The sequence below is a fragment of the Primulina huaijiensis genome, chromosome 9 (genome assembly GCF_012295235.1).
Source record: "Primulina huaijiensis isolate GDHJ02 chromosome 9, ASM1229523v2, whole genome shotgun sequence".
Taxonomy (NCBI): domain Eukaryota; kingdom Viridiplantae; phylum Streptophyta; class Magnoliopsida; order Lamiales; family Gesneriaceae; genus Primulina; species Primulina huaijiensis.
The window spans coordinates 15,512,238-15,525,866 of NC_133314.1; the positions used below are offsets into that span (position 1 = coordinate 15,512,238).

General features: G+C 33.8%; 1 protein-coding gene across 1 annotated transcript; it reads left to right on the plus strand.

Moving 5' to 3' along the window:
* Positions 1–8,844: 8,844 nt before the first annotated feature.
* On the plus strand, positions 8,845–12,776 carry LOC140984172 (uncharacterized). The gene is made up of 8 exons (XM_073451411.1): positions 8,845–9,054; positions 9,145–9,215; positions 10,021–10,102; positions 10,342–10,466; positions 10,747–10,875; positions 11,027–11,068; positions 11,615–11,781; positions 12,390–12,776. Exons 1-8 carry the CDS (start codon positions 9,009–9,011, stop codon positions 12,613–12,615), a joined length of 888 nt encoding a protein of 295 aa, XP_073307512.1. The 5' UTR covers positions 8,845–9,008; the 3' UTR covers positions 12,616–12,776.
* The last annotated feature ends 853 nt before the right edge of the window (positions 12,777–13,629 follow it).

Below are 13,629 nucleotides of genomic sequence, written 5' to 3' on the forward strand. Positions count from 1 at the left end.
CCCCGATCCAAGTTTTAAAACGAATCGTACAATTTACGGAAAGGGTTCAAGATTACCTCTAAGAAATGTTTATAATTATGTTTTTAGTTGTTTTAAGGAGTTTGGTTGGCTTCGGTGCAAAATGGTCATTTTTCACCGGATCGAGTTGGCAGTCATGGCAGCACCCTAAACAAGATTTGACATGTTTTAAATGTTTATGTTATCACGAATATGACTTTTTATGTAGGGAAGGATTGCCTTCTCGTAAGACTTCATGAAGACCTCCACCGGAAGGTTAGCCGCGTGGATGTCCTTCTGGCAGGATGCTGTAGAAAAGGAAATAAATAATGTAATAGCAGCCCGTTTTTATCAATAAAATTTTTATTTTTGTCCATGTTGTTTTTCCCTTTAAATTTTTTATTATTTACTGCACTCAAATTCAGCTGAACCAGTTGGTTCCAGTTTCATGGCACTGAGAGCGGCTATAACTGGTGGCGTTGAAGGTTCTCTTTTTCTCGTCTGCAGTTCGAATTCATATGCTTTAAGATCGTCAAAGAAGTCGTGTAGTTCTACCTTGTTCAGGTATTTCGATTCTCTCATAGCCATCGTCTTAACATCTCATTCTTTGGGAAGACCTCGAACAACTTTCAACGCAACTTCTTTATTTGAATACACTTTCCCAATTGCATTCAGTTCATTGATAATACTGCTGACTCATTCATCATATTCATTCATTGACTCTCCAGTCTTCATATTGATGTTATCAAATTTTTGAACAGCGACTGAGAGTTTGTTCTCTTTTGTTTTCTCATTACCTTCGCATAACTGAATCAGGTTTTCCCAAATTTCTTTGGTTGTTTTGTACATCTTGATCTTACTGAAAGTGATCTTGTCCAATGTTTTGGACAGAATGTCCTTTGCTACATTGTCCAAGTTGGTTTTTTTATTGTCTTCAGCTGTCTATTCTTCTCGTGGTTTTTCAATGTGATGGGGTGCTCTTTCAGTTATGGCGATAGTTGTATTTGCTTTTAATATGTTAATGGGTCTGTCAATTATGACGTATCACATATCATCATCTCGTGCAGTTAAGTAAGCCTGCATTCTGATCTTCCAATCATCGAATTTTTCTCTTGAGAACATGGAGATTTTATTGAAAGACGACATGGTGATCTGATGTATGGATAAAAAGTACTCAGAAACAAGATTGAAACCGCTCTGATACCACTTGTTAGAATCGAAAAGATGGGTTAAAGTGTTTAGAAGGGGGGTTGAATAAACACTTTACGATTTTCAAATATTTTTTGATGGGATGAATTAGTTAAGTGATAAACACAAGGATATGATTTCACTAAAAGACTTTGATTAATTACACAAACTGTAATAATCCACTTCAGTTTGGTCTTAAACACTGCCAAACTGAAACTCTTAGTATCTTTACAAATTTATCAGTATGCAACTGATATTCTTTTCTTAGCACAAGTGATCTTAAAAGATCGTATACAACAAAGAGAGGTGCTAGTACTTGTTGGAACATTGCATGTTTGCAATCTTGATTTTGATATTAACAAAACTTGTTATTTTGTTTCTAATAAATTTACCTAAGTGCGCAGAAGCTGAAACTGATCAGGATTCGAACTGATAAGTTATCGAGCCAAAACTGAAGCTATAGAGACGCAAACTGAAAGCGCCAACTGATTGTCCAAACTGAACCAGTTCAACTGATTGACCAGCTGATAGACAGTTCAGCAGAAGACCATCAGAAGCCCGGCCAGCTGATGAAGAGCTCAACTGATAAAGAACTCAGCTGACCAGTTCAACTGAAGCATCGAAATCAGTGACGAGCCAACTGATTTCACCAAACCAGTTCAAGATCAGTTCAACTGATCATTTCAGAACATCAATTAGGAATCAATCAGTTTGCAGAATACGACAAGCTTATTCAAATAGAATCCAGCTGTGCGCATTGATGAAAAGTTTTTGTTCAGTCAAAGGACAATAATAGACATTGCAGCAGAGCTTAAAGCCAAAACGTTACAGAATGGCTGTCGGAAAATACAGACATACTTCGAGGAACGGATTCAAATTGCAACGAACATATTTGATGAGTCTTGGTGTACGGTCTCGTTGCCTCTATAAATACTAGACCAAGATCATCAATATACAATCGTGTGGAAAAACAGAAAAGAAAAGAAGAAGGACGCGCATAATGCACATCAGCTTACAGAAGCAATCAGCCCAGATTTGAGGGAACACTTCAAAGTGTTATCAGATTAGTTTAGAAGCATTTTTCCCTCAGTGTGTGAGTACACTTTCGTGTTGTATTCATATATCAATTGTCACGCACACACACACGCACACACAATCAGTCACATATATACAGAGAATTGAGCTTTACTAATAAGTTGAGTGAGTCTTGCACAAAGACAGTAAACTTGTGTATGTAGTCTTTAACACATAGACGTTAAACAAGTGTTGACTGGAAAGTGTTGTTTCAGTCTAGGCTAGGAGTTCAGTTAGGCAGTAGGGTAAGTGTAATAACCCGATTTAATTATATGTTATTTGGCGATAATTAAGTTTAATGATTTTAAAATGAGGAATTTAAAATAATTAAGCCAAATAATTAAATTGTGTGTTTAAAACATGTATTAGAAAATATCGATTTATAGACGATATTAAAATACATATTTAAATTTTATAGCACATGAGAGTTGAAATAAAATAGACCGAGTCAAATTTCGAACCCCGAAAGAAGAAAAGATAAACACACTTATATAATATTAATAATATATATTTTAAAAAAATAAAAATAAAAATAATAATAATCATCATCATCCAAAACGTTTTCTCTCTCCCCTCAACCGTAACTTTCGTCCAAACTTTTGTACCATTTTCGCAACCTTTGACCTTCGATTGTGGCCGCACCGGTGATCAAAAAATTAAAATAAATACATATTTGGAAAGCCCATGAGGAGAGCTATCCATTGATACACTCTTTCTAGGTGAAATCGTGACTTCTGAAAACCCGTCGAAAAACGCCGTCGGCTTCACTGTTGAAATCGCCGTCTTCCGCCCCTCAAAAGTAAAANGAATGTTTAAATTGAGACTATAAATCGAGTATCAGCGAGTTCGATGGCTTAGAATTGTTAATTATAATTGATTTTAGGCATTTTAGGCGAATATTGGAATTTTAGGAATTAAAATGCCTAAATAGTTGAAATTGGATTTCTTTAGTCAAGTTAAATGGTTGTGGAATTTTTATAAGATAATAAGACCATTTAAATTCATATTCAGGTGATTTGTCTGAGTTGGCATTTCCAGGACTTTCTTGAGGATTTAAGATACTGGTAAATTAGTTGAGGTACGTAGAGATCAGTTATTGTCACGATGTCTGATAGAGGCATATCATATTGAGCCTATCTGTTATTGAGATCCAGTTATATTTCGGTTGAGATCCGTTATATATATGATATGATATGGTGTTCTGGAGATGTTTGGCTACCTTGATTCGGTCCGGCTTAGGTAGTTGCTGGCTTCGAGGCTGGGCCATATCCCAGGCACGGTCTGCTGAGTCGTGGACCAGCTCGAGCATATGTGTATGATTGTTGATATCGATCGTTTGATTCCTGATATCCTGATATCTTGCACCTATACATGCATTGCATTCATTCATGTCATCATTGCATTTCTATGTCATATATCGTGGTTTCTTGATGTCTCGTACTGGGGTTTCTGACCCCCGAGAGGGGGCTGTCGTGTCTTTTGTGTGGACATGACAGGTGGTACAGGTGGTTCGCTTCCAGGCGCTCGAGAGGAAGCCTCAGGAAGTACCAGAGCTCCTTGAGAGTGGGTTCAGTTGTATTTAGGTACTACGTGGTGTTGCTGTCTCCCAGTTACTATATGTATATATTTGGAGGATTGTATTATGGTATTATCGAGCCTTGTCGGCTCTATGATATTTTGGTTTGTATATGTCATGATTTTGTCTGGCTGACACATGTTTATGTTGTTGTGTTTATTGAGGACATATGTTGTTTATTTTGAGTATTTGATTTTCTGGTATGTCCTATTTATGAGAAGGTCATGCCGAAATTTTTATAGTCCCAAACGCAAATTTTTAACTCACTTTTCCGCCGTTTACTGATTAATCATGATTGCATGTTAATAAATCGTGACTAGGATAACGGGCCCTCACAGTAAGTCCTAAGCTGAGTGGGTTTGTACAAGACATTGTATAAATCAAAGTCTTCTAGTGGATCCTACCCGAGGTGGTAGAAGGGGTGACGTAGGAGCAGTTGAAGTCTCTGAACATCCATGAACATTTCTTGTGTACTTTACTGCTTAAATTTTGTTTTTAAATTGATTTGATCAGTTCGAGCAGTTATCAGTTCAGTTCTCACAATAACTGAACTTATATATGCAAAAATAGATTCCCCTTATTTCAGTTATTCAGTTTACACAAGTTAAAAGGCTTTCAAATTAATCAGCTTTCTACAGAAGGATTATTTCAAGTATTTTCCGCTTGGTTTAACACCAAACTCGATTTAATTAATTGGTGTTTACATTCTTAGAATACGAGCTATTGCAGCTCATTGAGAATATTGTGTTTGAAGTACCTTCGCAGGTGTTAGAACTGATCTATCAATTAGTATTAGAACTAGTTATTCTAAGAAAGACATTTGAAAGCAGATATTTTAAAATATGTTTAAAAATGTTATTTAAAATGGATTTCAAAATCCTCTTAAAAATTTTATATGAGTTTACCGTGGGAAGAGAGAAGATTGTTGGATCTGCAACTAACATTGTAGCAACTTCTCTCGACTCCGGATTTTGTTGCTTTAGCAACTTGCAAAGTTTTGAGTCCAAATTGACGGCAGAATAGCTAAAATGATCGGTGGACAAGATTTCAGTTTCTAGCCTACCAGTTCAGCTGATGAACAGACGAAATCCAGCTAAGCTGAAATGTTGGATGATTAGGAGCTTAATCATCAGCAGTATATCGTCGCTCCATTGTCATATTAGATCAAAATAGATGATCAATGCGGTTCAGCATCAGTTGAGTCCAGTTTGAGTCAGCTCGACCAGTTAGACAACACAAATATTATGTCCAAGGCAAATTAGCTGCTCTTCTGGCAAAAAGAGACCCAAGATCAATGTAGCATTTAAAAGCATTCAAGGCAACCCGTTATTGGTATAATCAGTTCTTGTATGTATAAACTGACACATGTTGGTATAATCAGTTCTTGTATGTATGTATAATCAGTTTGATGTTATTTAAAATTTGCTATTGTAGTAGCAATTCCCTTACACATGTTGGTGTGCTTAATGTATAATACAAGGGACACTTATTTGATTAAATAAACATCATGTTTATCCAGTTAGTTTGAATGTAACTGAACTGATATTTTCAGTTAATGTGTTGCTTAAATTGCTTGAATATTAAAAGATGCTAAAACTTCATTAAATCGCGTAAATAATTATATTTTTAAGGGAGAATTTTTAATTCAGTTCTTGAGGGTGAGTTTTCTTTAAAATTATCCCCGAACTGAAAATTGTTTTAAACTCGTTTTGAATTCAGTTTTTGACAGGGAGTTTTCTTATCCTTCAAACTGAAAAATTCTTTTTAATCGCCTTAAATGTTTTTGATTCTCACAAAGGAGGAGAATCAATATTAAATTTTAATTTTTTTTAATTTTATAAATTGTGTTAATTGCTCATGTTTTGTGATCGTCAAAAAGGAGGAGATTGTTGGAACATTTCATGTTCGCGATCTTATTTTGATGTTAACAAAACTTGTTATTTTGTTTCTAATAAATTTACCTAAGTGCGCAGAAGCTGAAACTGATCAAGATTCGAATTGATCAGTTATCGAGCCAAAACTGAAGCTATCGAGACGCAAACTGAAAGCGCCAACTGATTATACAAACTGAACTAGTTCATTTGATATATCAAAAGACCAGTTCAAATGATTGACCAGCTGATAGGCAGTTCAACAGAAGACCTTCAGAAGCCTGGCCATCTGATGAAGAGCTCAACTAATAAAGAGCCTAGCTGACCAGCTCAACTGAAGCAGCGAAATCAGCGAACATCCATGAACATATCTTATGTACTTAACTGCTTAACTTTTGTTTTTAAACTGATTTGATCAGTTCGAGCAGTTATCAGTTCAGTTCTCATCATAACTGAACTGATATATGCAAGAACTGATTCCCCTTATTTCAGTTATTCTATTTACACAAGTTAAAAGGCTTTCAAATTAATTAGTTTTCTTAAAAAAGGATTATTTCGAGTATTTTCCGCTTGATTTAACACCAAACTCGATTTAATTCATCGGTGTTTACATTCTTAGAACACGAGCTATTGAGCTCATTGAGAATATTGTGCTTGAACTTTGAAGCACCTTCGCAGGTGTTAGAACCGATCCATCAGTACTTTTTCTCTAAAGATAGCCCGAAAGCTATGAATATATATGTTAAGTGTGAGGTTTTTCGTAACTAATCTTGAAAGCTTGAATTCAAAAATTCACTCAGAATGATTGTGCGCAAAGTCTTTTTCTCAACTGAACTCTTCAGATATTTATAGGTTTTGCTTTCAACGGTAATATTGAATGCATTTAAATGACTTATATCCGTTGATTTGTCCTCTCTGAACGTGTCAACATTCTTCTGACAATAGTACACTGTGTCATTCTGATATGCAGCTCTCCCACTACAAGTTACAGTTTGCTTTGTAAAAATTGTCGGTTGTTGGCTACGCTTCAGCTGATGACGTGTTCGAATGATTATTATTGGAGTATATAGTCGATTAGTTGAGCTGACTATATAACTGAGCTATCTTAACTGATAATTCAGTTATCTTCACATATTCAGTTTGCTTTTATCAGTTCGATTGCCTTCGATTATTTAGCACATTATTTATCAGTTCGTGCAACTTCAGTTCAGGTGATTTCAGTTCGAACAAGTTCAGTTAAGCCGATCAGTTCTGCAATCTTCAATCGTTAATTTGTCAAACTCCGAAATTCCAACAACATTTTATTATTATTTCTTAAAAAACTAATAAAGTATATAAAAAAATTTCAAGATGTGCATAAAAATAGAGAAATTATTTGTGAAAATTTTCAATATTACACAAAAATGATTTTAAATTTATGGCATAAAAAAATAGTTTTATAGTGGGGAAAAAAAGACACATGATCGTCATATGAAATAAGTAGGTGGTTGAGAAATTTCATTGTCAGGAAAGTGTATTATAGTAAAATAAACAATGTTAGGGAATTAAACAAAAAATTAAATTTAAACAATTAGATTTAAAAAAATAAATTAAAATCCTTTTATATATATATATATAACAAACCAATATAATCAAATTAACTACTCAATTTCTTTATCTCCTCAAAATATTTTTCATAATATTATCATTCTCACATAGGGGTGTCAAAATCAAACATGATCCGCCAACCCGACACGGTTCAACCCAAAAAAATCAAGTTTGAGTTTCGGATTTTTGGGTTCGAGTCAAATCTGGTTGGACCCGATAGCTGACCCGAAAAAATGATCTGGTTGGGTTGGGTTTGGCCGAGTTGACCCGAAATTTTTAATTTTTTTTCAAAAAAATATAATTAATAAATATTGCCTACATTTTTATATATTATATGTCTGAAAAATATTTATTGTATATTTATATCATAAATTTTCATAATTTAATATTTATTTTGAACATTTTTTATTTTTTAAACAATTGTTTATTTGATTTAGTAAATATATAATATTTTTCTACAATTAGACTTTCAAATTTAAATCATATATACGAGGGAGATTTTGTAATTATGTGTTTAAATTAAAATATTATTTTTTTAATTTTATTTAATTTTATTTTAAAAAATTTTTTAAAAAAAATCAAAATCGGCTTAATCGGGTTGATTTGGGTTCGAGTTCGGGTTGAGAGTTTTCGTATTGACCAATTTTTGAATAGTACTATTGTTCAACCCGACCTAACCTATCAAACCCACCCGAATTGTCACCCTTATTCCACAATATAGGAGGACTCAAGATGGGAAGAAGCCCACGTTTTCAATGGAAAAGTAGGGGAACTTGGTTGATCAACAACCATTAAAAAAAAAAGGAAAAAATAAACAAGCAAGGAGATTCTTAACTTTCTAGAAAAAAAAAAAAATATTGTCATTTAAGCAAACTTTAGCAATAAATTATAATTTTAATAATTCTAAAAATAAATGTATTTATGTCCACGGCGTGTCACCTTTCCCAACGAAATTCATTCCGAATGTCGAGTCGTGAACCCAAAGCGATTGACATTTATTTTCATATTCAATCGGTACATTTTGAATCAGGCAAATCCGCACAAAATCAAAGTTTTGAAATTATATTTTTGGGTCTTTTATCATTAGGGAAAAAAACACGCGCTAGAAACATAAGGTTGTATTTGTGGAGATGAATTTGAAATCCATGAATTTCGATTATAGTTTTATGTTGCGTTTGGATTGAAGTATTTGAATGAATTTTGATTTCAAATACATACAAGAAATCCATTGTTATATTTATTTGGGAAGAATTGATTAAATAATCTCGGTCAACTATTTTTTTAATAAAATAATCTCCTTAATTGTACTAGTTATATATAATTTGTTGCTTTAATTTTAAATTCATTATTCAATCTATAATTTCAAATTTGAAAGTCCTCATACAAATTCAAATCCATAGATCCAATTAGCATATTAATTAATTAAACAGAATAGAATAAATAAATTTAAATGAATTTGAAATGATGATAATTAACATCAAATAGATATATGTAAATTTCATTTGAAATGTATGCAACCTAAAAGGCTAAAACCATTCTTAAATTCCATTCAAAGTCGACGTCGGATTTGATAATTATACTGTCCCATCGTTGTCATTCTGCCATTTGCTCATTTCTTTTTGAACAATCGTTTTCCTCAATTTTATTTTTCTTTTTTAGCATACATTTCCCCAATTTCGAACCCCAGAGAGCCCAAGTAGCGAGAATTAAGTGGCATGGCTGTGTTGCTGGATCCCGATACTTCGGAGCTGATTTTTCAGTGTAAGTTTTTCAATTGTCTACTAATGCGATTGGAAATTTGATCAGATGGGTTTTGGACTTTTGACCAATTTTTGTTCTTGGTTTCATCAGTTGAGGGGCACAAGCAGTTATCTTCTTCGATCAGATTGAGGAATACGATTGAGAAACATGTCGCTTTTAAGGTGCTCCACATGTTCTTATATTTGTATTTTATGATGATGGTGATTTCAGTCGAATATAGAATCAACGTTATTTATTTTTAACATATTATTGCTTTATTGGGTTACCATCTTGATCACAATCATGATTAAAGGTATGTTTCAAAAGTTCATTCTAGGTCCCATGTGTGGAAGGTTGTATTTTTAGGTCTCTTGTCTCTGTTTGTTGACAATGGATAATGGATTTTAGTACTTTATCTAGTTGGAGTACCAATTTTGGTGCCATAACTGTGTACTTATGATTAATCTCAGCCCTCTAAAAATTATTTGTGTAACTATTGTGGATAATCACTTGTCTTATTTAAATGATCAATAATAATTATGATACTAGTCATATAACAATTTGATTACTCTTTTTTCTAGATTCATGTATGTTGTTAATACATTAACTAAGAAATTTAAGCATATAATTACTAATTAGCTTTCTGCGATTGAATGAAGAGTGGAATTATTATTTTTTCATTAAGAAATGACTAAAAAAGATTATCTTTAATAGTTGTATGATAATTTTAGTACTCCGATGAATTCAAGATAAAACATGATGCACCCGCATACTTAAGGGACCTAAAATGAAGTTTTATCCATAATAGTTACGGACGATGTATAGGGTTGTATACGGCCTCGAATCTAGGGGATGGAAGCTAAACCATGTTTCTTGGTGCAAACTCTTTTTTGTAAAAAATGTATAAATATGGGAAAAAAAATATCTTTGGTGCAACTAACCAACTAACTTGTTACCTGCTGCTCCCCTTTCTCATTAAAATTTCAGATTCAATGCACAAGATCGAGACGGTATGGTGTTAAGCCCTGGATTGGAATTCTTTCTCCTGGGGGATGTTGTGAGGTTACAGGTTGTTTTAGCTTTTTCCACACGAGTTCTTTTGGCTTTTATCTTATAAGGATATATTGTGGGGATGGAAATTTATATCTTTAGAAGAGTTAAATCTTAAATTTTTAGTTTTTTCAGTTAAGGTAGTTAGTTCAGTCTTCCCTCATTCCCTTGGGTTGTTGACATCTAGTTTCAAGATCCATAAAAACTTCTTTGGCCGAAGCAAAATTAAAATATAATGCTTGAGCATAAATTCTGTAGTGTTTACAACGCATGCTCCAAAGAGGGCTCCCACCAACATGCAGACTTGGGAGAGCAGGGACATATTCAAGATTCAAAGTGTTATTGCAAGGCCTGGTACAACCAAAGAAGATGCTCCCAATTTGGTATCTATAATTTGAGTTCATACCATTCTGATCTGTTATATGGGTTCATACTCCCATGCTCATTTTGTCTCATGCTTTAGCAATCAAAATCTTCTGTTTGAAATCGGTGCTCTACTTCGTATTTTATATTTGTAGTTATGATATGTGGAATGTTATTTCAAAGCTGGTGATCTGAGATGATGCTAGCAAGCACCATATTTCATCCCAACATTGAAAATCATGTCGCGTTATACAAATCGGGTCACAAGATATAATAACTTTTGAATTGTTAACTTTGTAGTTCAATTCGGCGGTAGCTCATATGATTGAAGAGAGCAGGCTTCAAGTGGTTTACACTTTACCACAAGCCCAAGTTGCACCCCTTGATACTCACAACTTAACAGAGTCTTCTTTGGCAACAATATCTGAGGTTAATTGAATTTTGGACAACTCTGTCTTCATGCTCCTTCATGTGTAGTAATTAGAGGGCGATGAAATTTTCTCCTTGCTCATTCTCCCATCAGAAACACCCAACAGAGCTAGTATAAATGTTAACCACACTTTTTTCTGTATTCCGGCAGGTCACCGACTCTGTTGTCAAAAACCAAAACAATGAATTACAGGTAAAAATCATCTCGCCCTTATCCCATTTCATTAGATTTGCATAATGACCTTGGAAATATTTATATGTATGAAAGCATTCTTTTAGCTAACCATTCATCATCTTATGCATTGACATCCAAGTTTACCTGGTTAGATTTCGAAAATTAAACGCGGTGAAGTGTCAATTATTTTAAACCATGGAATAAATTTATTTTGTCATTTTTGTTGTTGCGATGGTGGGACAACTATGGAATGCATACACACGCATCAAATCCATGAGAAACAATTTTATAAATCATAGTATGGAATGTGAAAGTCAAACTAAAATTAATTTAATGTTTTATCGAATATGCCCTACTACAATTTACCACAAGCAATTTTCCAATCCAATTTTACAATTCGTTCCACACCAAATTATCAGTCATCCAATAGCTATCCCATTCTTAAACCTTCTGTTCCTATTCAGCTGTATTCGAGACTAGGAAGTTAGCAAACCTTGAACTGAGCTACAAATGCCTTCAAGGGACTAAAATACATGATGGATTAAGTTTTTCCCCTTATGACAGGTTGATGAATCAGGGTCCATTGTTGAAGTGAGCACATCTCAACTGGTTCACAATTCGGTGAGGTGTAGGAACATTCAGATTGGTGCATTGATCTTGAAGTGTTTCATCTGCACTTTTATTGTTGTGGTATCCTACTACCTCATGAAGCAGACATTTTCTCTAATCAGGTATCCATCTATTGTTTTAGCTTTATTTATCTGTCCACCTTTCACATTAAGTTACTTCTTTAGAAAAACTGTGGATGCTAATAAGTCTTAATTATAATAAAATCCATAATAATTATTTTTTCAAGTTTTCTTCTTCTGGGTATTAACTAAAATACGAAGTCATGTTTTTTGGATATAAACAGCCTCTCTCTTGAAAGTAAACTTCTGATATTTTCATATTGCAGTATATTGTCTGTGGAATATTTTCTTTATAACCAATCAAATAGCCTAATAATGAAATTGTTGATTTTGTATGAACATAAGTCTTGGATTCTAGTCACAACAGCGTTTAAGTCGGGACTATATATAAGAATTGAGATAGTATTTCTTGATATCTGATAGTTTATCTGTGGTGATACAATGTTGAGATATGATATTGGTTATGAATTAGGGTGTGCCGATCTCTGGTTTGAGCGTTTTGAATGTGTTGCTTGTCCCAGTGATTTCAGCATATTTAAATTTCGAAATCATTCATACACAATCAACCGGAATATGGTGTTTTTATGTAATCTGAGATACGTCTTGAAGTAAATTTAGATTCTTACTTGAATAAATTTATGCCCCGGCAGGACTTTGACGAAGTTGATGGTGATGTTAATGATGAAGATGGTCACTAAATTGGTGTCGGAGTCGATTGAAGATTGGGTAGCGAAGACTCTTATCTGTGTTTTTATGTCCCTCGTGTGCAAGTACGATCAAGTTATGGACCTAACAAACTGGAAGACAAAATTTATTCAAAATGCTAACAAACTGAAAGATAAAATGATAAACTTCAATCTGCTGTGTTTTTCTTGAATCTTCCATGCCGTTGATATACAATTGTATATCAACCTGAAGTGTATGTCAACCTGAAGTCGTTGCTGTTGCCTTGTTGGTCAGTCACAATATATAAATAGAGCTGAATCATTGTGGTGACATTGAAGAGATGAGATAATTTGTTGATAATCGAGATCGTATATACGGCCTCAACGATTGTACATACTGTCCTCGGGTGGTTTTGGGGCATAGAATTAGATCCTCCCACAGGGAAAAGAGAAATGTATGCGTAGGTTTTCCGACAATTCTCTAGAATTACTGGGTACTGGACACCATGGACTGATGTTTAACGTCTGGTGGCATTTGTTTGGTTTTCTTTATTTTGTGGGGGAAAAAAGAAAAGAAAAAATATTTTTTGCTGCTTTGTTTTGTGAATAATTTTAGAAAATTTATGGGATTATCCCCAAACTAATCCCCCATTTTGGGATAATGTTTTTACAATTGAACATCTAAAATTTATCAAGATTTATTTTGAATATTCTAGATTTGCGCCGAAGCTTGAGCTTTGAAATTCGTCGATCGCTCCAGCGGTCCAATTTTATTTTTCGGTTGCAAACCAATCTAGTCGGCATGTTAGCATGCTAAATGTTTCTGGTTTTAAATTAGTTCTTTGTTCACCAATTATTTTTCCACATGCTGAAAATGTTGATTCGGAAGTAGCACTTGAACTTTGAATAACTAAAACATCTTTTGCAATTTCCGCTAACATTGGATAAAGTTAAGAATTTATTTTTCATCAATCAAGAACATTGAAATTATCTATAGTCTCAACATATTAGTTTAGATAAATTTAGTTATTATCTTAATTTGTTGTTGTCGCCGGTTTTCCGTTGAACTTTTTTCGTTTCAAACTTTGAAAGAAATTGAGTGCTCTACTTTTTCTTTTCCCTGTCGGCATCTCCTCTGGCTGCACACTTGGTTCACATTGTTCACTACAATACAAATCAAACAATTGTCGGAGAAAATACATGATTGACTTCTTTTGATTGTCAA